This window comes from Schistocerca cancellata, chromosome 11, assembly GCF_023864275.1.
Source record: "Schistocerca cancellata isolate TAMUIC-IGC-003103 chromosome 11, iqSchCanc2.1, whole genome shotgun sequence".
Classification (NCBI taxonomy): Eukaryota; Metazoa; Arthropoda; class Insecta; order Orthoptera; family Acrididae; genus Schistocerca; species Schistocerca cancellata.
The window spans coordinates 175,693,608-175,716,081 of NC_064636.1; the positions used below are offsets into that span (position 1 = coordinate 175,693,608).

Consider the following 22,474-nt stretch of genomic DNA (forward strand, 5'->3'; position numbering starts at 1 on the left):
ATAAATTCCAATAGCAGCATTAAAAAATTAGGAAGTTACTTGTTCATTCTTGAAACCTTTGGACACTTTTAGAGCACTGTCCTCAATGACAGTTAAATTTAAATACATAAATACATTAAATTTAAATACATAAAAGTTATCTCAATGTTGACAACTCCCAATATCATTTAGTGTACTGCATTAGTTTAATGACAGTCATCTTGGCTCTTCTCACATAGTATGAACAATTAGTCTCCAGTTAGAAAGCTCTGTAGTCCATATCCCTTCATAGTAAACTGTTCTGGTTACTGGAACTAACAGTTTCTAGACTGCCGAACACTTTTTGAGGATTATTTAATGATGGCCACTGATTTTTTTTTCACGTTGCTTATTTAGTGCTGATAATGGCAGACAGAAAAAATACAAGGGTGTTGTTTACATTTCCTTGAAATGTCACACTTCCTTGTGTAAAACTATCTCATTAGAGCTTGCCTCATCTCATTGTTTGCAGCTTAGTATTGCAGTAAATCTCACTTTTCACCAATAATGCAACATATGTTTTCAGTGCATAAACTATTCATCTCTGTGGTTTAAATGACTGGAATCATCCCTCCACTACTTTTTGTCCATTTAATTTTCTCTTTTTCTTCCACAACTTACGAGTTGTTGTGGGTGTCGTTTTTCTCTGTGTGGTGATTACTCGAACAGAATAAATTTCCAGGACTTGCCAGAAAGAAAATAGTATCTGAAATCTTTATTAACATTTAGGATAAAGGTAACTGCATCTGCAAACAGATTTATTTATCCTTCTCAAGAAGCTGGTTGTACAATGATAACACACACACACACACACACACACACACACACACGCACACAAAATTGGCAATCCCCATTAAGCATGTGCTAAAACTATAGCAACTGGACAGTCCTTTTCCAGTCTTCTGTGGATACATCTGATAGCCTGTTTTGAGACTCCAGTCCCATAGTGAACACGTCAGAACCCGTGTAGTGAGGACTACACGCAAACAAAGTTTCATATCTGAAGTATTGGTCAATCGTTGACAGCATTAAATTCCCTTTTGTTCTGCAGAATCACTGAGTCGGGGTATCTGTGCATTTGGGAGTCGGATGAGTGCGATGGACAGTGGGTGACATCAGGCACTTGGCAGCTGGTGATAGACTCCTGACACTTCGATGTGGCTATCAGGCTCTTGACGCTTTACCACACCTGGCACTTCTGTTTCGGGTTCATGTGGCTGCCAGGTGGACACTCGAAGTCCTTGGCAAACTCGGGCTGGTTGCTGAATGGGCCCAGTATGCGAAAGCGGCTCGGTGCGTGAACGTCAGTCAAGATGCACTGGCGCATCTGCTCAACACGGTACCTGTGAATGAAATGGAACAGAAACAGCCATTTTTATTTCTTGGTGCTTACTTGCTCAAATGAGGACTAAAAACTAACACTCTTCAACTGAGAGAACTGAGAGAATTTAAATACTGGCAGTAAAATTTAAATAAAGGTATGATAGCAGTTTTTAAGTAACAGGATTTTATCTCTCACTTTTATTATAAAGATCATCACAGAATTAAATTTATTCATATATAAATAATTTTACAAATTGGCGGATCATCATAACAACACAAATAATTATCTTGTCCACAAGCTTGCACGTGCTACACATGTGAAACACATATGCAATGTGATCAAAAGTATACAGACACACTCAGAAACATACGTTTTTCATATTAGGTGCATTGTGCTGCGACCTACTGCCAGGTATTCCATATCAGCGACCTCAGTAGTCATTAGGCATTGTGAGAGAGTAGAATGGGGCGCACTGCAGAACTCATGGACTTCGAACGTGGTCAGGTGATTGGGTGTCACTGGTGTCCACACTCCTAAACATCCCTAGGTCCACTGTTTCCAATGTAATAGTGAGTTGCAAACGTGAAGGAACACATACAGCACAAAAGTGTACAGGCCGACCTTGTCTGTGGACCGACAGAGACCGCCGACAGTTGAAGAAGATTGTCATACAGGAATACCAGACTGCATCAGGATCCACTGCAAGTACTATAACGGTTAGGCTGGAGGTGAGAAAACTTGGATTTCGTGGTTGAGCGGCAGCTCATAAGCCACACATCACGCCGGTAACTGCCAAACGAAGCCTCACTTGGTGTAAGGAGCGTAAATATTGGATGATTCAACAGTGGAAAAACGTTGTGGAGTGACGAATCACGGTATACAATGTGGTGATCCGATGGCAGTGTTTGGATATGGCGAATGCCCGATGAACGTCATCTGCCAGCGTGTGTAGTGCCAAGAGTAAAATTCGGAGGCGGTGGTGTTGTGGTGTGGTCGTGTTTTTCATGAAGGAGGCTTGCACCCCTTGTTGTGGCACTATCACAGCACAGGCCTACATCGATGTTTTAAGCACCTTCCCACTGTTGAAGAGTAATTAGGGGATGGCGACTGCATCATTCATCACGATCGGGTACCTGTTCATAATGCACGCCCTGTGGTGGATTGGTTACATGACAATAACATCTCTGTCATGGACTGGCCTGCGCAGAGTCCTGACGTGAATCCTACAGAACACCTTTGGAATGTTTTGGAACGCCGAGTTCGTGCCAGACCTCACCGAAGTGCAGCACTCTGTGAATATTGGGCTGCCATTCCCCAAGAAACCTTCTAGTGCCTGATTGAACGTATGCCTGCGAGAGTGGAAGCTGTCATCAAGGTTAAGGGTGGGTCATCACCATATCGAACCAGCATTACGAATGGAAGGTGCCACAAACCTGTAAGCCATTTTCAGCCTGGTGTCTGGATAGTCTCGACCACATAGTGTACATGCAACACACATGCATTAATACCTACAGACCGACTGTAAAATAAATACATGTGTACAAACACACATATACACTGCTAAACGTACGTGAATACATGCATATATACACATATTCATACACATACACAAACACACAGTGCACAGATGCACTCACACTGTGTAAATGGACATACTCATACATATGAACTGCAACATGCATACATACTGTAGAAACATATAAACCACACAATCATATATGTGTTTTTTTGTTCTTCAAATTGAAAACTGGTTTGATGCAGCTCTCTATCTCAGTCTATCCAGTACCAACTTCTTCACCTCTGCATAAGTACTGCGGCCTACATCCTCATGACCCTGCTTACTATTTTCGATCATTGGCCTCCTTGCTACATTTGGTTATTTGTAAGTACCTCAAGGACTTCACAACATGACAGTGGAAAATCTACAAGATGTACAGAAAAATGACCAACATTAATCGACAGAGCATCTCTTGAAGCGTCGATATGGAGGAGTGGCACTTTGGAGGGAAGCTTGTCACAGGATGTAGATAAGCAGTCTGCTCAATATTGCTGCACTGAGTTAGTTCACATGTGCAGACAGGAAACCCACTGAACAAATTTTGGAAGCAGGCTACTGTTGTGCCATTGTAGGCAGTTTGTGTCAGTGAGTACAGTGAATTTCAGGCATGTAATGATGTTCACCATGATACGAATTGTCTCCATACTGAGAACCCGCAGTATGAATTAAAAAACTGGAGAGAAGCTGTATCCATTGATGTGTCTCTGTTTTCTGTATGCCCTGCAGTTTTGAAGCAGTTGTCTTCTGAAATCCTGAAAGAAATTATGAAGAAACGTCTGTTGTATATCCACACTTTAAAAAATATTATGAAATGGGTGGCAGGGGGTACACACTCATTGGATCTTGTATTATAGTTTCACCTCATTCCATTCACGTATGGAGTATGGGTAGAATGACTGCTTAAACTCCTCTATGCATATTGTAAATAATTTAATCTTGTCTTTTGTGTCCTTATACTAGCAATATGTAGGAGGTAGTCGTATATTCCTAGATACATCAGTTAAAACTGCTTCTTTACTGATTACTATTGTGACTTATTGTTACTTTAGTCATAGGATACTATGAACTCTTGTTTTATGAGATTGTTTTCTAAACGTCTGAAGCAAGTAGTAAATCGTTGCATTGCTTTGATATCTTATCAAGACCTGACGAATATTTATGCAGTGTCTAGACATTACTACAGCTAAAAGTGTTATCTGTGAAAAATGTGAGGTTACTATTAATAATGTCTGACATGTCATTAATATGCAAGGATTCCAACATAATTTCCTTGAGCATTCCCCAAGTTACTTCTATATCTGTTGATTACGCAGGGTCCAAGATAATCTGTTCCTTCTTTACTACCTAGTGAAACCACTTCAGCCATTTGCAGTGACTCCATCTTCAATTGCTATGAATTGCGAGTACTGTTGCACTAACGCAGAAGTAGAATGCACTGAGTGAGTGTCAGGGATGGGGCCCCTCTACTGACTTGGAGCACCAGGCCTGTGCGACGGACACCCAGAACATCTGCCGTGGAGAGAGGCCGGGCAGCGCGGGCAGCCTCAGTTCTGGCCGGCCGGTGCGGCGCTCCAGGGCGAGGTAGGCGCGGTACGCCTCCTTGATGCCGCCGTTGTCTGCGATGTTCTCCCCCTGTGTGATGAGCCCATTCAGCTGCAACATGAAGCACCGCTATCAATCATCATCACTCACCACCATCATTTGCTTCTGATTGTAGTCTTCTGCTGGTTACCTATGTACATGATTGCGAAAACAGAGTGAAATGAAGGAGAGTGCATGTTCTGTTGTATCCACTAACATATGTATTGAAGAACACGTTTTTACTGAGCTAAATTGTACAGAATTACAGAATGTATAGTGGCCAAATTACGTGGGATTCGTAAAGTAAAATGCCTGAGATGTGAAGTACCCTCATCAGAATGGCGATCAGCCAAATGAGAAAACTCAAATGTCCCAGATAAGATGCACCTTCACAAGTATGTTTAGTATTCAAATGAATCAGAAAAAATTATCATGTGACATCCACTTTAACTGAAATGATTAGTCGAGTAGGGCAGTCAGATAAGATGCATCTTGACTGGCACAGCGATAAGTAAAGTGGGACCACTCAAAAGTATTAGATAAGGTGCACCTGAATTGGAATAGTTACTAGTAAAATGGGGCAGTCAACTATTTCAAATCATATGCATCTGCATCTGCGTGTTGACTGGTCAGGTAGGCCAGATAAGGTGTCTCTTCATCAGTGGTAATGAATCAAATTGGCCAGTTGACTGCAGCACAGAGTGTCCGCGTGGTTCGAGGCGCAATGTCACGGATTGTGACACCCCATCCCCACTGAAGGTTTGAGTCCTCTCTCGGGCATTGGTGTGTGTGTGTGTTGTTCTTAAAATAAGTTAGCTAAGGTAATGTGTAAGTCTAGCGATCAATGACCTCAGTAGTTTGGTCCTTTAGGAATTCACACACATCTGAAAATTTTTTTGACCAGTCCTCCATAGTGTCTGAAATCCATCGTCACTGAAATAATTAGTGAAATGGGAGAATTCACTATGGGAGGTGCAATCCATCAGAATGGTGGTTAGCAAATTGGGCCTACAGTTGTGTCAGGTTAGATGTGCACCTTCAGAATGTGATTAGTCAAATTAGCTGTATGATGTGAATCTTCATCCAGATTGTGATTACTGAAACAGGAGAAACTAAGGCTTATTGTGTTCAAGAATGGGACCAGTATGGCTACTTTTTTCTTTAAACAGGAGGGTGAGCAATATTTTCAGTGAAGGAGGCGCTAGGCCAGACCAGCAGGTTTACTCACGTGCATGCCTGTCTGCTTATCAGTGAGATTCCCGTACTGTGAGATGATGCAGCGTGCCTTCTTAAGGAACTTGTCACGAGTCACAGGGTCCCACCAGACCACCACGTTACCATCCTTGTCATACCGACGACCCTGAAGATGGTTGAAACATTAAAGCTGTGTTAAAAATACTTATAATACAGCAATTTTTTCTACATTGTTTAACCCTCCTTCCCAGTTCCATTCCTGAATGGTGCATGGGAGGAACAGTTGGCAAACCTTCATATGAGTTGCAGTCTTGCAATTTTTCTTTCGTGGTCTTACTGTCAGTTATGCATAGGGTGAAGGGACATTTTTGTTGACCCTTATAGGAACATACGGTAGTGATAATTTTGCACAAATCCCACTGGTACTGGATGAGCATCTTTGTGATGTTTTCCTACTTCCTAAACAAATCTGTGACAAAATTCACTGCTCTTCTGTGTATCTTTTCCATTGCCTCTAACTATCTTGTCTGATACAGGTTATAGAATGAGAAGCAATGCTAAAGCATTGATCAAACGAGGGTTTGAATAACTGTCTTTGTGGATGGGACACACTTCATGTGGCCTTCTTCCAATATCTCCCAGTGTCATCCACTGTGGAGTAGCACTAGGAGTAACTTCTTTGATTAATAGTCAAAATGTTTGGGATACGATTTTGAGTTGCCCTCCCTCCCACAGTGATTAAATTTTTAACAAAAGTCATGTCCAATAACAGCTGAAGGCTGCCAACAGCTTTGTTAAAGAGTGCTGAGGAATGGACAGAGTCTCAAGCTATCCTCTTGTACTTTGGGGTGGGAAACTGGTACTAAAACACAGAAGAATCTCTACTATAAATCAATTCAAATTATATGAGAGACTAATACTAGAATGACTGCTGCCACTCACAGAATAAAAACTCATAGCTCAACAAGCAGGATTCAGACCTTGAAAGGACGACACAAGCTAGATTTTACACCTTACAGAATGCATTGAGGAAGGATATCAATATAAATTAAACACAAGAGTTGCTCTGATGGATCTGTCTGTTGATTACCATACGATTTTGCTGGCCAGGCTGTTCTACAATTCCAAAAAATCAGCATTTTATTCAAGTTATTTAATCAGTTCTCGAGTTGATCAAGAGAAAGATAGACGTAAAAAACAATGTAGTTGTATGCCTTGGGAAAGTGAGCTGGAACCAATTTTATTTAATTTGTACAAAAAATACCCACTAATTTCCAGTAATTAAAATTATTTCAATACAACAGTCTAGGTTGAAGTAAATTTAATTTAATTTTATCAATTGCTGCTTTCTTAAGAACGATGTTCCAAAAAAATTTAAATTCTGACTAAGATTTAGCATTCCCTCCCTAGGCATATGACCATGTTCTTGCTGCACAGGATAAAAATGTTTAGCCTGTTGCTGAGAAACTAACACAGACCTTCGCTAACACCTCAATTTGTTACAAACAAAATGCATTGAGACTAAATATTTTAAAAGTATGTGCATTTTATTTAAGATCTAGATTGACAATATAGGTACTCATAATATATTGGAAGGTCAGTTGGAACACACAGACACTCCTAAATATGTAGGAGTATTAGTGGCAAAGCAATGAGGTTTCTCGGAGAAATAGTACATTGGGCGTGGACATTGATCATGAACACATGTTATCCTCAATGACCTAAATCTTGAAAGTCAAAAATCATGTAGCCATCATTCAACCATGTTGGATATGTTCAAAATATCCAAATGACCCAAATTATGATTTCCTGTCAGGAAGGTCGCAGTTCGTAGTAATAGACGGCAAATCATCGAGTAAAACTGAAGTGATATCGAGTGTTCCCCAGGAAAGCGTCCTGGGACCTCTGCTATTCCTGATCTATATAAATGACCTGGGTGACAATCTGAGCAGTTCTCTTAGGTTGTTCGCAGATGATGCTGTAATTTACCGTCTTGTAAGGTCATCCGAAGACCAGTATCAGTTGCAAATTTAGAAAAGATTGCTGTATGGTGAGGCAGGTGGCAGTTGACGCTAAATAACGATAAGTGTGAGATGATCCACATGAGCTCCAAAAGATATCCGTTGGAATTCGATTACTCGATAAATAGTACAAATCTCAAAGCTGTCAATTCAACTAAGTACCTGGGAGTAAAAATTACGAACAACTTCAGTTGGAAAGACCACATAGATAATACTGTGGGGAAGGCGAGCCAAAGGTTGCGTTTCATTAGCGAGACACTTAGAAGATGCAACAAGTCCACTAAAGAGACGGCTTACACTACACTCGTTCGTCCTCTGTTAGAATATTGCTGCGCGGTGTGGGATCCTTACCAGGTGGGATTGACCGAGGACATCGAAATGGTGCAAAAAAGGGCAGCTCGTTCTGTATTATCGCGTAATAGGGGAGAGAGTGTGGCAGATATGATACGCGAGTTGGGATGGAAGTCATTAAAGCAAAGACGTTTTTCGTCGCGGCGAGATCTATTTACGAAATTTCAGTCACCAACTTTCTCTTCCGAATGCGAAAATATTTTGTTGAGCCCAACCTACATAGGTAGGAATGATCATCAAAATAAAATAAGAGAAATCAGAGCTCGAACAGAAAGGTTTAGGTGTTCGTTTTTCCCACGCGCTGTGGAGTGGTAGGGAGATAGTATCATTGTGGTTCGATGAACCCTCTGCCAAGCACTTAAATGTGAATTGCAGAGTAATCATGTAGATGTAGATGAAACAGCCAATAAGTATGTGGCCCCGGAGCTGTCATCTTGGCCTTACTAAAAGTATTCAGACGATCTGAATGGTGTCAATGAAACAAATGATCAGTATGTACCCTGGTGATATTTGCGCATGATTGTGTGAAGTGGACGTGCGGTGAACAGGGGCATGCTTTGTCATCAGAACCACAGTTTCGTCAAGACACTAAATATTTAAAAGTAAATGCATTTTATGTAACAAGGGGAGATCACAACATTGGGTTCACAGATTTACTTCAAGCTTTGTACATCTGTAGCAGGCCATTAAAACAACATAGTGTGCAAGTAGTAATGTGCACTGCTCTGGAAATTCTGAGAACATTGCAACAGAAGTTTTAAGATTCTATTATGTAACTGATGTATATTTGCCACCTGATACAGTTCATGGTGGTCAAGTGGTGCTGGCACAGTAACTCAGTGTGTTCAAAGAGTAGGCTGCCTTCTGTAATAAACAAAACTGAGTGAATGAGCTTCACCAGGTGTCATGGGACGTCCGCAACAAATGCAATGAACATGAAGAAAAGAAATTAAATTAAAAAAAGTGGTTAGCATTTGAGCTCTATAAGATGAGCCTGTGTGAGGTCACAGTTCGATTCCTCATCAAACTTAAATTTTAATATAGATTTTTCCATCACTGGTCATATTATTTAATATATATGTCATTTGAGAGGTAATATAATTTTTAAAAAGCCACGTGTATTTGCATGAAGTTTTAGTGAATATAATGTTTTCTACTACTTACCATTTTTCGTTAAATTTAATTATTAGAAGAAACATATTTTTAACTATCGACAAGTAAATGAAATGCATTGAGTTTTCCTTAAAATGTGTGCCTGTCATAATTTGTGAAGTCCTATATACACGCAGTCTAGTAAGGTAACTGGAACTACTTTGCACATTGTTACTTCGAGCAGCGGACACGAAGCCAGGTCTCATTAGGAAGTTAACCTGCATAGTGGCGAGACATTGCTAATGTAGCAATAACGAATAGTGAAAGTGCAAATTTTTTGAATATCATGGAACTTAAACTGGAACTTTAAAGATAAATGTTTCAGTGGGAGTCTAACTGTCACCACATACACGTTTGTATTACGAAGCCTCACACCAACCACTTGACCACCACGAACAGCCAGCACCTACGCACAGATTCATCCATAATATAATACACCCACAAAACTTCTCTTGTGGTTTTCTCTGAACTGCCAGAGTAGTGCACCTTTCTACTTGCACATTATGTTGTTTTACTGGCCTACTAGAGACATACTATGTTTTAAATAAATCTGTGATCTCAACGTCGTGACCTCTCCTTGTAAGACCTAAACTGGCAATATAGATACTCATAATACATTGAATAACCAAAGAAACGGATACACCTGCCTAATATCGTGTAGGGCCCCTGTGAGCACGCAGAAGTGCCGCAACACGACATGGCATGGACCCGACTAATGTCTGAAGTGGTGCTGGGGAGAACTGACGCCATGAATCCTGCAGGGCTGTCATATAAACCCGTGAGAGTACGAGGGGGTGAGGATCTCTTCTAAACAGCACATTGCAAGGCATCCCAGATATACTCAATAAGATTCATGTCGGGAGGGTTTGGTGGCCAGCGGAAGTGTCTGAACTCAGAAGAGCACTCTGTAGCAATTCTGGATGTGTGGGGTGTCGCATTGTCCTGCTGGAATTGTCTGAGTCCGTCAGAATGCTCAATGGACATGAATGAATACAGGTAATCAGACCAGATGTTTATGTATGTGTCACGTGTCACAGTCGTCTCTAGATATATGAGGCGTGTCATATCACTCCAACTGCAAACGCCCCACACCATTACCGAGCGCCGGCCAGTGTGGCTGAGCGGTTCCAGGCGCTTCAGTCTGGAACCGCGCGACCGGTATGGTCGCATGTTCGAATCCTGCCTCGGGCTTGGATGTGTGTGATGTCCTTATGTTCGTTAGGTTTAAGTAGTTTTAAGTTCTAGGGGACTGATGACCTCAGAAGTTAAGTCCCATAGTGCTCAGAGCCATTTGAAGCCATTACAGAGCCTCCATCAGCTTGAGCAGTCCCCAGCTGACATGCAGGAAGCTTGGATACATGAGGTTGTCTCCCTACCCGTACATGTCCATTTGCTCGATACAATTGGAAACGTGTGTCGTCCGACCAGGCAAGATGTTTCCAGTCATCAACAGTCCAATGTCGGTGTTGACCAGACTAGGTGAGGTGTAAAGCTTTGTGTCATGCAGTCATCAAGGGTTCACGAGAGGGCCTTCAGCTCCTAAAGCCAATAACAATGATGTTTCATTGAATCGTTCACATGCTGACACTTGTTGATGGTCCAGCATTGAAATCTGCAGCAACTTGCGGAAGGGTTGCACTTCGATCAAATTGAACAATTTTCTTCAGTCGTTGTTGGTCACATTCATGCAGGACTTTTTTCTGGTCACAGCGAGGTCGGGTACTTGATATTTTACTGGATTCCTGATATTCACAGTACACCAGTGAAATGGTTGTGCAGGACAATCCACACTTCATTTTTACCTCGGTGATGCTGTGTCCCATTGCTCGTGTGCCGCCTACAACACCAACTCACTTAGAATTGATAAGCTGCCATTGTAGCAGAAATAACCGATCTAACGACTGCTCCAGACACTTCTTGTCTTATATAGTCGTTGCCGACAGCACTGCGGTATTCTGCCTGTTTACATATCTCTGTATTTGAATTTTTATGCCTTTACCAGTTTCTTTGGTGCTTCCTTGAATACTGGGAGGGCAACTGGGCACACAGACACTCATAAATATTTAGGAGTATTAGTAGAAAGGCAATGGGGTTTCTGGGACAAATGTGACATCAAGAATGCATGAGCACATATGTACACACACACACATACAAACACACACACATACACACACACAAACACACACACACACACACACACACACACACACACACACACACACACATTTAGACATTTAGACCTCCAAGTCGAATTCCAGTATATTACCAGCATTTAAACCGAAGCATTCTCTCACAGCCCTGCAATTCAGCGATTATTAGAATGTAAGAGGCAATCAGCATCTTGTTCTCTGCACCCACCCCCACTATTGGCAATGAGCAAAGGTATATCTTTGTACCACACTTGTTGGAAGGAGTAATGAACTCCCAAGTTAAATATTTACAAATCTAAATAGACTGTATTGTTGTTCTATAAGTGTTAAACAGGCAAGTTAGCTATAGTTGACAGTTCCCCTTGCGACTAAATGAGGCTACGTGACTGGCGGCACAAAAAAGAAATTTCACTACCTGACAAAGCACTATTTTGAGGAGAGGTGGGAAGATAAAGCATCATGTTCTAAACCAGAAAAACCTAACTGGTGCTTTTGACTGGCTAATATAGCCTTTTTCTTATTATTTATATCTTGGGATTACCTGTTTTTATTTTTCATTGATGTAAAAAAGCGAACTTTTGAGGAAGGCTGCAACATTAGTGATTGGAATTGTGGTACCAACTGACTCTAAAAAAGTTTACATACTACATCTCCACAAGTAATTACTAAAAAATAGCACATTTATCCATCAGTGTCTCATTTTCTGACACTTTAGCGCAATAAGATATACTAAAATCGGCTCGGTTTGACGAGATCTTTAATGTAGTGTATCTCTTAAACTGCATAATTTCCTAACACCAAGTATTACACAAATATGCGCCAAATACCTTTGTAAACACTGTTCTATTTGCTTCTGTCATATGCTGTCACACAGTGAAACTTACATGACACTTTGACGAAGTAACGTAATGAACAGTAGTTTTAACACCTGAATTTAATACACATTCAATGACACAAGGACAGGTTGTTACACCACGGCAAGTAGCTTCAAAGAGGTTGTAGCGAATTACCCCCTCCCCATGTAATTCCATTGTATATTCGATTACAGAGAGCATGAAACAACTAACGCCGATGAAACTGTAATGAGCTGCCTCATATGTCATAAACTTATTGATTTTATTATATAAAGCATTTCTGATACGCATTTATGAGAAACTTTTTCATTTTCTTGGCTAAAGAATATACTATTACCTGTAAACTATATGTAAATCACTAACACAGATACTAAAAGGACAACATTAGTCTTATATGAAATCTGTAGAAACATATTTTTGCCAATCCAGGACCTCATTCTCCACAATGCTGTCGAATATAGGTATTGTCAGAATGGGATTGGTTCTCAAGAATAATGTATTTCTCTGTTTTTAAGAAAAATAAGCACTTTATTGGACATACTGAAACCGATCCCTCTTACAGAAATTGCTCCTCTCAGTACTACTAATGGGTTATGTGTAAGAAAAAGCAAACTGATAATATCTATGTAATAAAAAAACAAACTAGATTATTCGGCAAAAACACTGTGGACAAAGAAGAAATACAGATTGCTCCTGGAAAAAAGAGCAAGAATACAAGCCACCAGCATTTACTGTAAGTACTACTGGAAAGTGACCATACATTGGAGTACACGCAGAAATGAATGGATGTTTATGCGTGGTACATGAACAATGCAATTTCAAACCCTCTCACTTTTTCACCTGCTTAAAGGTGAATGTGGTGGTCTGAGCATAACTATGGTTAATGACCATCCATTTAACAAACTGGTGAACTTAAAAGCTCTATGGGCAAGAGTTTTCATCTAACACGCAAGAGGATATACAACATCTTAACAGTACTAATATGCAAGAAACAAAAGGCAAAATTAAAATTCCGAAATGCTCTCGGTGGAAAGATGGAGTGTTACACAGAATATATGTAAGCTCAAAGCCTAGCATTGTGTGGATTCTGGTACAAGGCAGGCATCACTGTGGATGCTGTGCCCCCATAATCAGACCCTGTATGTTGCTGTAACAGTTTGACCGAAGTAAGACAAATTTGTGACAACCAACAGAAAATTAAGAGGTGGGATTAACATTGTTTATTTTTTTACAAACCTCGAACTATTTTCATCTCCAAGTGTACATAACCACTAAGTTGCAACAGTAGTGCAGATAAGGAAGCGATGAGTGTTTTTTGCTGTTATAAGGGAAATTTTTATGTGTATTTTTATGTCTATATTACGCTCAAGTTTTAGTTTCATACGAGTATGATAAAAAAATCGTAGTACTGCGATTGACAGGTGCACTGTAACTTGCAGGTCAGATCAGGACGAGGAATAAGTGACTCATGTGTGCTTTGTACTGTTACAGAAGAAATATTTATATACTTTAATAAATAATACAATCTAAGTTCGAATTTCGTTCATGATCAGAAATGAGACTTTTCTCTGTCATGAACCTTGTTCATCATTTTCTCTTTGACAGCAGCAGAGCTAGGCAGTTTTTTTTCCAAGCTGACACACTGCATTTGGCACCCCAGTGAGTGCAGGGGCATCCATGTTGCGACCAAGCAGATCTTCGCGTGCCCTCACCTCCCATTTGTGCACCTGAGACTTCCTCCAACCCCATGAAAAAAAAAGTAATAGTGTAAGGACTGGCGATCTTGGTGGCCAGTTAATTGTACTACGATGATCAATCTAGCGATTAGGGTAAGAGCGGTTGAGATGTTACCGCATATGACTGGTAAATGTGGAGGGGTACCATCAACCTGCAAGTATACTAAAAATCTGTGTGAAGGAACACTCTCAGTTTCAACAAACGAATTTTCCAAAAAAATTCAACTAATTCCGTCGCTTTATTTGCTCTTTTAAAATGACTGGGCTATGTTGATTCCATGCAATTTAAACGTGGCTTCATCAGTATTAATGGGAGCAAATGACAATTGTCACTTAACCAGTACAAAATACAGGTTATGTGGTACTGTCAACACTGTGAAGGCTGTAGACACTCTGTACGTGAATTGGGTGCAAGTATTCCGCATGTAATGTCCGCCCTAAATGTATTCGTGGGACACGGATACCTACAGAAAGCCTCCATGTGCTGGTAGCAGGATTACACTGCACTAGTTCAGCAATGTATTGCTGTTCCTGCACAGGTTGTTCGACTGCGAGTTCACAAGGAAAACAGGAACTTTAACGAATACCTGCTAAACATATAGTGTTGAAAACCCTACTAAAGACTCTACAATCGGATAAAGCTGATGGTATTCTTCGGCAGCAGCAGGAGCACTACCATCACAAAACCGTAAACACACACCAAATATGCGTGTTCTTCATTTGGGTAGATGTGTTGCATTTTATCCAGCATGTGTAAAACCCAGTGGCACTTATGCAGTTTAGGGGGTACATGCGCTGATCACGAGAAAAGTACCTATTTTTGAAGGAAACGCGTATTTGTGAAGATATCAGCATATATATGCACGGAATACCAAAAAAATGTTTTTATTTCAAAGACTGTGTGTTACAGTCATATATGATGCGCTCGTCACCAAAAAAGTACTTCTTTTCATATGGCTGCTAAAGTAAAAGATCAATTAATTGTCTCAAAAAAATTTTTTAATCAGAAATGATGTATTACATATATATACACGGAATTTCAAAAACATTTCTTTTTGCGAAAAATATGGAATTAATAACAAAATATTTTCAAAAAATGATATTTGTTTATTTTGCACAGATATACACTCCTGGAAATGGAAAAAAGAACACATTGACACCGGTGTGTCAGACCCACCATACTTGCTCCGGACACTGCGAGAGGGCTGTACAAGCAATGATCACACGCACGGCACAGCGGCCACACCAGGAACCGCGGTGTTGGCCGTCGAATGGCGCTAGCTGCGCAGCATTTGTGCACCGCCGCCGTCAGTGTCAGCCAGTTTGCCGTGGCATACGGAGCTCCATCGCAGTCTTTAACACTGGTAGCATGCCGCGACAGCGTGGACGTGAACCGTATGTGCAGTTGACGGACTTTGAGCGAGGGCGTATAGTGGGCATGCGGGAGGCCGGGTGGACGTACCGCCGAATTGCTCAACACGTGGGGCGTGAGGTCTCCACAGTACATCGATGTTGTCGCCAGTGGTCGGCGGAAGGTGCACGTGCCCGTCGACCTGGGACCGGACCGCAGCGACGCACGGATGCACGCCAAGACCGTAGGATCCTACGCAGTGCCGTAGGGGACCGCACCGCCACTTGCCAGCAAATTAGGGACACTGTTGCTCCTGGGGTATCGGCGAGGACCATTCGCAACCGTCTCCATGAAGCTGGGCTACGGTCCCGCACACCGTTAGGCCGTCTTCCGCTCACGCCCCAACATCGTGCAGCCCGCCTCCAGTGGTGTCGCGACAGGCGTGAATGGAGGGACGAATGGAGACGTGTCGTCTTCAGCGATGAGAGTCGCTTCTGCCTTGGTGCCAATGATGGTCGTATGCGTGTTTGGCGGCGTGCAGGTGAGCGCCACAATCAGGACTGCATACGACCGAGGCACACAGGGCCAACACCCGGCATCATGGTGTGGGGAGCGATCTCCTACACTGGCCGTACACCACTGGTGATCGTCGAGGGGACACTGAATAGTGCACGGTACATCCAAACCGTCATCGAACCCATCGTTCTACCATTCCTAGACCGGCAAGGGAACTTGCTGTTCCAACAGGACAATGCACGTCCGCATGTATCCCGTGCCACCCAACGTGCTCTAGAAGGTGTAAGTCAACTACCCTGGCCAGCAAGATCTCCGGATCTGTCCCCCATTGAGCATGTTTGGGACTGGATGAAGCGTCGTCTCACGCGGTCTGCACGTCCAGCACGAACGCTGGTCCAACTGAGGCGCCAGGTGGAAATGGCATGGCAAGCCGTTCCACAGGACTACATCCAGCATCTCTACGATCGTCTCCATGGGAGAATAGCAGCCTGCATTGCTGCGAAAGGTGGATATACACTGTACTAGTGCCGACATTGTGCATGCTCTGTTGCCTGTGTCTATGTGCCTGTGGTTCTGTCAGTGTGATCATGTGATGCATCTGACCCTAGGAATGTGTCAATAAAGTTTCCCCTTCCTGGGACAATGAATTCACCGTGTTCTTATTTCAATTTCCAGGAGTGTACATTAAAGCTCGAATCACAGATTAGATAAAAACAGCTGCCTCAAGTTAATTTGCCGCATTAGGGTAGATTTTTCGAACATGGTCAAGAAATTGTGGAATGGATTTTCCCCAAATCGTTGACGCCAGAGGAATTCCGCCAGGTAGTTATTCAGCATAGCACGGTGAGTTCTGTAACGCGTTTTATTTTTTTCCTTAGCTTTTTGCCAGACTGACTCCACGTGATTCGTGGTTGCGTTTGAAAGGGATCGACAAAATAATGCGAATGGTTAACTGTCAGATGATTGTATCCCAAGTTACCGATGTAGCATATTGGCATAGCAACATGAATAAGTTGGTGAAAGCAGGCAGTTAATTGATTTTTTTTTTTTTTGCATCTATATGAAAATAAGTACTTTTTTGGTATTCCGTGCATATATATACTTATATCTTCAGAAACACGCGTTTCCTTTAAAAATAGGTACTTTTGTCGCGATCAGCGCATGTACCCCCTAAACTGCATAAGTGCCAACTCAGTTAACCGATACACTTTCAGTCCCTCACACTACTTCATCGACAACACACCGTTGACAGCTGCGTGTTCTATGGGCTAGTTTAATAGAAGAAAGACGTCCCTAGCAAAGAAGGTGAAAGCGATGATATAAGATGGGCTAGAATAAAAGGTGAAAGATGTTGGACGGGTGAGACACATCCGTGTGGGCCACAAGCTGAAAAAAATTTACATTAACTGTGTTATATTTCAGAAACCATTCAGAACAGAGTATATGTGCATACTAAGTTTTTGCTTCACGTGAGCCTTCCTGGCATACTCCTGAATGTGGAACATTCCTACTGGGTTACCATATAGGAGGGTATAGAGTATATATTGGACGTAGAGTGCACACTGTTTTGGAAAGACATTCAGCTGCATTTATCTTGATTACTGTCGTTACAAGGCTTTTTAATGTATTTCGGTCTTTTAATTTGAATAACATTTTGACAATAGTGAAATTCAGTTTTGACGATGCCAGGTCAATCAGTGCTTCGAGTTGCTATGTGGAGAGGCAAATTCTCCTTCACCCTGCCATTAGGTTGGTAGCTGTGGGGAAAACTTGCTTAAAATCTACAGCAGAGCGACGTCAAGCATTGTAATTTGGTCTGGATTTTGGTTTTCAGTACAAGTTTGACAAGTGGTAAGCAGGATATCCCAGTAGAAGCAACATGGGCTAACTAGACGCATTTTGAACAGGAAAGTTGGTCTGCTTTACGTGATGTAAGCTCATGGTGACGTACATATAACAGGTCATACATTCACTAATCTACCGTAGTTTTCATAGAAACGCAAGGACACAAGAGGTGACAAGAATAAATAAAATAATAAATGCTTGGAACATGACCAGCCTAAAGGTGCAATGTTACTACTGTTTATCAGTATGGGAAAGAAACATTTTGACAAAGTGTAAGTAACTAATTAAAAATTTGTCGGTAGTACACATTTTAAACATTAATGTTACATAGAAGATTGACTGTTGCCAGGAACGCAGACAGTTGAAAGTATTTCCATGCCACTTTCTATTTCATCGCAGAGATTTGAAGTAACAGCTCGCCTCTCTCAGTTACATTCTGCTTAACTTTAACAGGGGCTGGATAAATTCAGTGCGACTAGTCAGTAGAAAGAACCAGCACATTCTGCAATTCTAGACACATTACTGGAGTTTAACTGATTCTGTGGCATGGTGGAAATGTGTGTACAAGAAGTGACTGCATACTCACACGTTGCAGTTGAGAGTGTTTGTAAATTGACTACCAAGTGGGTGTATCCAAGGAGTATTCAGTCCACAGATCTCACGAGGTGAACCAAGTGAGTCTGAAGCCATTCAAACTTACAGAATATTAACACATGCATGCTCATATGATATAACACATAATGAGTGATTGTGAAGTAGGCATAAACATCATGGTCCCCAACACACGTTTGTCAATGGAAATGTCTCTCTTCTAATGGAAGTGTAATAAATTAATCAGTCGAAATCGAACTACCTATAATTTCATTGACACAGCAGAGTATTCTTGTTAAATAGGAAGAGCCACAATAGCTACTTCACGTTGAAAGTTGGACCCACAAAATCACAGCTTTTGTTCTGTTAATGCTATTGGTCCTTCGCAAGCAAACAATGCTCTGAGATTATCATTTCGATAAGTGTAGGGTAGATTCTTGACTCATTAGGGCAAGGTACTATATCACTGACAAGTAGACCTTAAATGCACTTGATCAACGTTTCACGCAGATAATATCCATGAAGAATGTAACTACCACACCCCCTTTTATCCTAATTGAACAGTATAGGTTACCTACGAAAACGCATAGTCCAAGTAAACAACATGAGGTATCTCTAAGAACTACTGTGAAACATCTTATTCTAACACGAAGAAAACAAAATATCTGCTTGCTAACATAAATATGTTCACTATGGCTATGCTAAGCAACAAATCACATGAATGTGTGTTCGAGAACTATATTCAATGGTGGTATATGACTCACGTCACATGTGTTGGTTTATCTGTAAAATCATTTAATATCATATAAACCTCATATTCTGTCTGAATCAGGAAATACTGAGGATCTGGTCATAAATGAAATGCCTATTATAAAGAAGAAAGGAACGGAAAAGCCTTGAGCAGTTTCCCCACTGGAAAAAATGGAAAATTGCTATTTAATTTTGTCCTTATCAGGCAAGATACCTTACTGACTACCGATATGCCCAAAGAATTTATATTCAGCCTACCTAAACTTAAATTTCTGTAAGTTAGAAGTAACTTGTGCTTCCCTAAAAGCTTGCAGTACTTTTTGGGCAAGATTACATGCTTATGCAAAGCGGTGCTGAATAAACCTGAGCTGATAGACAAACCAAACGGTAGTAATTTAAATTGGTAACTTGTACCAGCAAAAACAAAGACAGAGTATCTTCACGAGTTCCTCCCCAAACTAAATTGCCAACAAGAGGCCCTTACATTGAGGAGGCTTGGATACTTCGTTATTTGAAATTTTAGTAATTGCTCTTCTGAATTTTCAAGCCTGGTCCTGAGTGACATAAATATTACTTAATACCTCTAACATGAGTACAAATCGTATTTCTTCATGCAGTTTGGTTACTGCTAAAAATGGACTGGTGTAAGGGCTGTTTGATGGCTCAATAATTCCCCAATGTAAATCCGATTTATTTCTCTGGAGACAGGAGGTAATTTTGTCCAGGGAATGGAACAGAATGGCAGATTGAGAGGTTCATGAGGCGCAAGATTAAATTTAAACTTGTAACAGTCAATCAAATCAGGATTTTCCCCAAAGACGTCGCTTAATCCTTAGAACAACTTGCAGATTGGTTCACTGATGGCCATCACCTGTATAACATAATGTGCGCATGTCTGTATACTCCCATTGAACATCCTGGCAATTACATCGGTTATTTTCAATGATTTACCACATGCATACATTAACCTGTGATCTTGGAATGTTCATCACATTTACCTGGACAACTGTACTCCAGAATTTTATTACTCTATGTTACTTACTTTTTGGTGTTTTAATTGTTTTCGGTCAGTGTTTATATTCATTTATTTCGCATAATCACAATGTACAATCTGACCAGCTAAATTAATTCATAAAATTTACGTTTTTGTTGATAATGATAAACGCATGTATTAATTATTTATTCATGGTACTTATTAAAAATATCAATTCTCAGCTGTCTACTTGCAATAAAAAACTACAACAAAACCCTTAACCAATCACCCAGGTACTGCTACTACTATTATTACTAGTACCACAGAATGTGCTCTTTACTTGTTCATTTAGTAGAGTACCTCTGAATTGCAGATAGTTGTTTCTGCTACTGGATCCGCTATCATACTACCCCCTCTCAACAGTCACTGTCTGGTGGATTCCTTCGGGATAGGGAATTATGCCAGGAGCATTTCCACCATAAATAGCTATTCCACAATTATTGTAATATCTTAGAATCAACACTCACATCATCTCTTGCATCAGCACAGTGTCAAGTCTATAAATACCATTTGATTCAGTCGTAAGAAAATGAAACGCCTGCAGCCGTCCTTATGATCTCATTTATTGTGTGGTTACCAGTTTTGGTGCTCCAATGCGCCATCTTCAGACCTTCGTTGATGCTGGATGGGATATATATAAGCTGCATTGTGGCCAACATAATTCGTTTATGCAGACTATCTGTAACTGTGATGTCAGCACTCCAATCATTAACTGCCAAATTTACACTTGTAACAGTCAATCAAATACGGAGTTTCCCCAAAAATGTCGCTTAATCAGCCACCAGTCAAAAGAACTGACATACAAAAATTTTAATCAGTGGTTACTGACCATAGTTGTCTTTTCTCGTTATCGTCTAACAAGGAAGGCAGATAGCTGTCGTTTGGTTGAATGCCTTGATCAGTTTTCCTTGGAACTGTTGCACACTGCAGCTGCATAATCATCTAAGATGCGCCAGGTTGAGTGTGGCTTTGGGATCCAACATCCTTAATATCTGATGGCCATTGCCTGCTGCTTTTCTTTAGAGTGCACAGTCTAACCATACAAGCTCTGAAGCGTCCACACAACCGCAGGTGCAACCATGAGTTTGTCTTTTGATTTCGTACAGATACGTGGCATTCGGCCATTACTGGTCAGGTAATGTATCAATCCACTCATTGTTATTAGTCTGTCCCTGATGTTAGAGAGGGAGTCATATGATCTCCTGCCTGTTCTTGAAGTGTTCCATTCACTTTGCCAGAGTCATTGTGTGCAATCTTGTATTAACTTTACCATACTGGTCTCAGTTACAAGTTACGTTTTTACTTCAGTGTTCCTTTAATCAGTAAAGGTCTCACCTTCTTCTGATTTCCAAGTCCAGTGGGCCTATTTCTAGAATTACTAAAACTACATCATTTGGGGTAGTGGAGCATGTGCCTGCTAATCTTAGTGGCACTCCTTGCTGAACTCTTCTCACTAATGAAGTTAATAAACAAGCAGCAATCCGTTAGCCAAATACTTGTACCATCTCTTACAACTTATGCTAATATTGATTTCTGGTATGTGCTTATTGTTTTCAAGAGAAATCGAAATGGTCTGATTGTGACTATAATAATTACGTTCAGCACATAACTACTGATTAATAAAAATATTATAGGCAACTCTTATGGAAACTGTAATTAATAAATTCAAAATATATATTGAGTTGCTGATCCTGACCCCAACACAAAGTTAGACTTACATAGATCACCACACAGTTTACAGATAAATAATTAACACTATAGGCATACAGAATATATTTTAAAATCATTTCTTGTTCTTTTACTTGTTGACCAATCACTGTGTGTGTGTGTGTGTGTCCTAATTTTCCAATATAAAAATAGCAGATCACTGCTAAATAGAAACAGTAACTGTTTTGTAAGCTATATGGTAGATTACATCACATGTAAGTCTTTGGCACAGTGTACAGTGGGGCATACTGTAAATACTATTTGTCAGCATTTACTACACTTAGGTATCCTTCCACAAGATCAAACACAATATACATTCCATAGTTATGAATCATAGCATCTAGCCTAATAATACCAAGTTCTTTAGTCAAGGAATACACAAAGATCTCTCACAGATGCATTTCATGGGACTTTATAACATTGATAAGATGGTGAGAAATATCTTTGTTCACTGATGGGCTTGTGATACGACTTAGTATATATATTACTCATCTTTAGACAACAAATGGAGTTGATCCATGTTAAACAGTCCATACCAACTGTCTTAACATTGTTCACAATCACATTACTATTTCCTAGGTAGTTTTCTTGCAAAGAGAAATTGCAGTTCGATGTTACGTAGTCACTCATCACCATTTTGTTAAAAATTCCAGCAAAATCTTGCATTATGCACAGGTCCACAAAGTAATTGTCGTCTAGCTACACGAAGCTATTGTATATTTCAGGCAGTTAGCCCACTGTA

General features: G+C 40.7%; 1 protein-coding gene across 3 annotated transcripts in view; it reads right to left on the reverse strand.

Moving 5' to 3' along the window:
• Positions 1-749: 749 nt before the first annotated feature.
• LOC126108531 (neprilysin-2-like) overlaps positions 750-22,474 on the reverse strand; it is a 247,419-nt gene continuing 225,694 nt past the window's right edge. For all 3 annotated transcript variants that reach the window (XM_049913809.1, XM_049913811.1, XM_049913810.1), the window contains 3 exons: positions 5,710-5,841; positions 4,372-4,553; positions 750-1,361 (listed from right to left, as the gene is read on the reverse strand). In XM_049913809.1, coding sequence (XP_049769766.1) covers positions 1,199-1,361; positions 4,372-4,553; positions 5,710-5,841 — 477 coding nt within the window. In that variant the 3' untranslated portion in view covers positions 750-1,198. The remainder of the gene's footprint in view (positions 1,362-4,371; positions 4,554-5,709; positions 5,842-22,474) is intronic.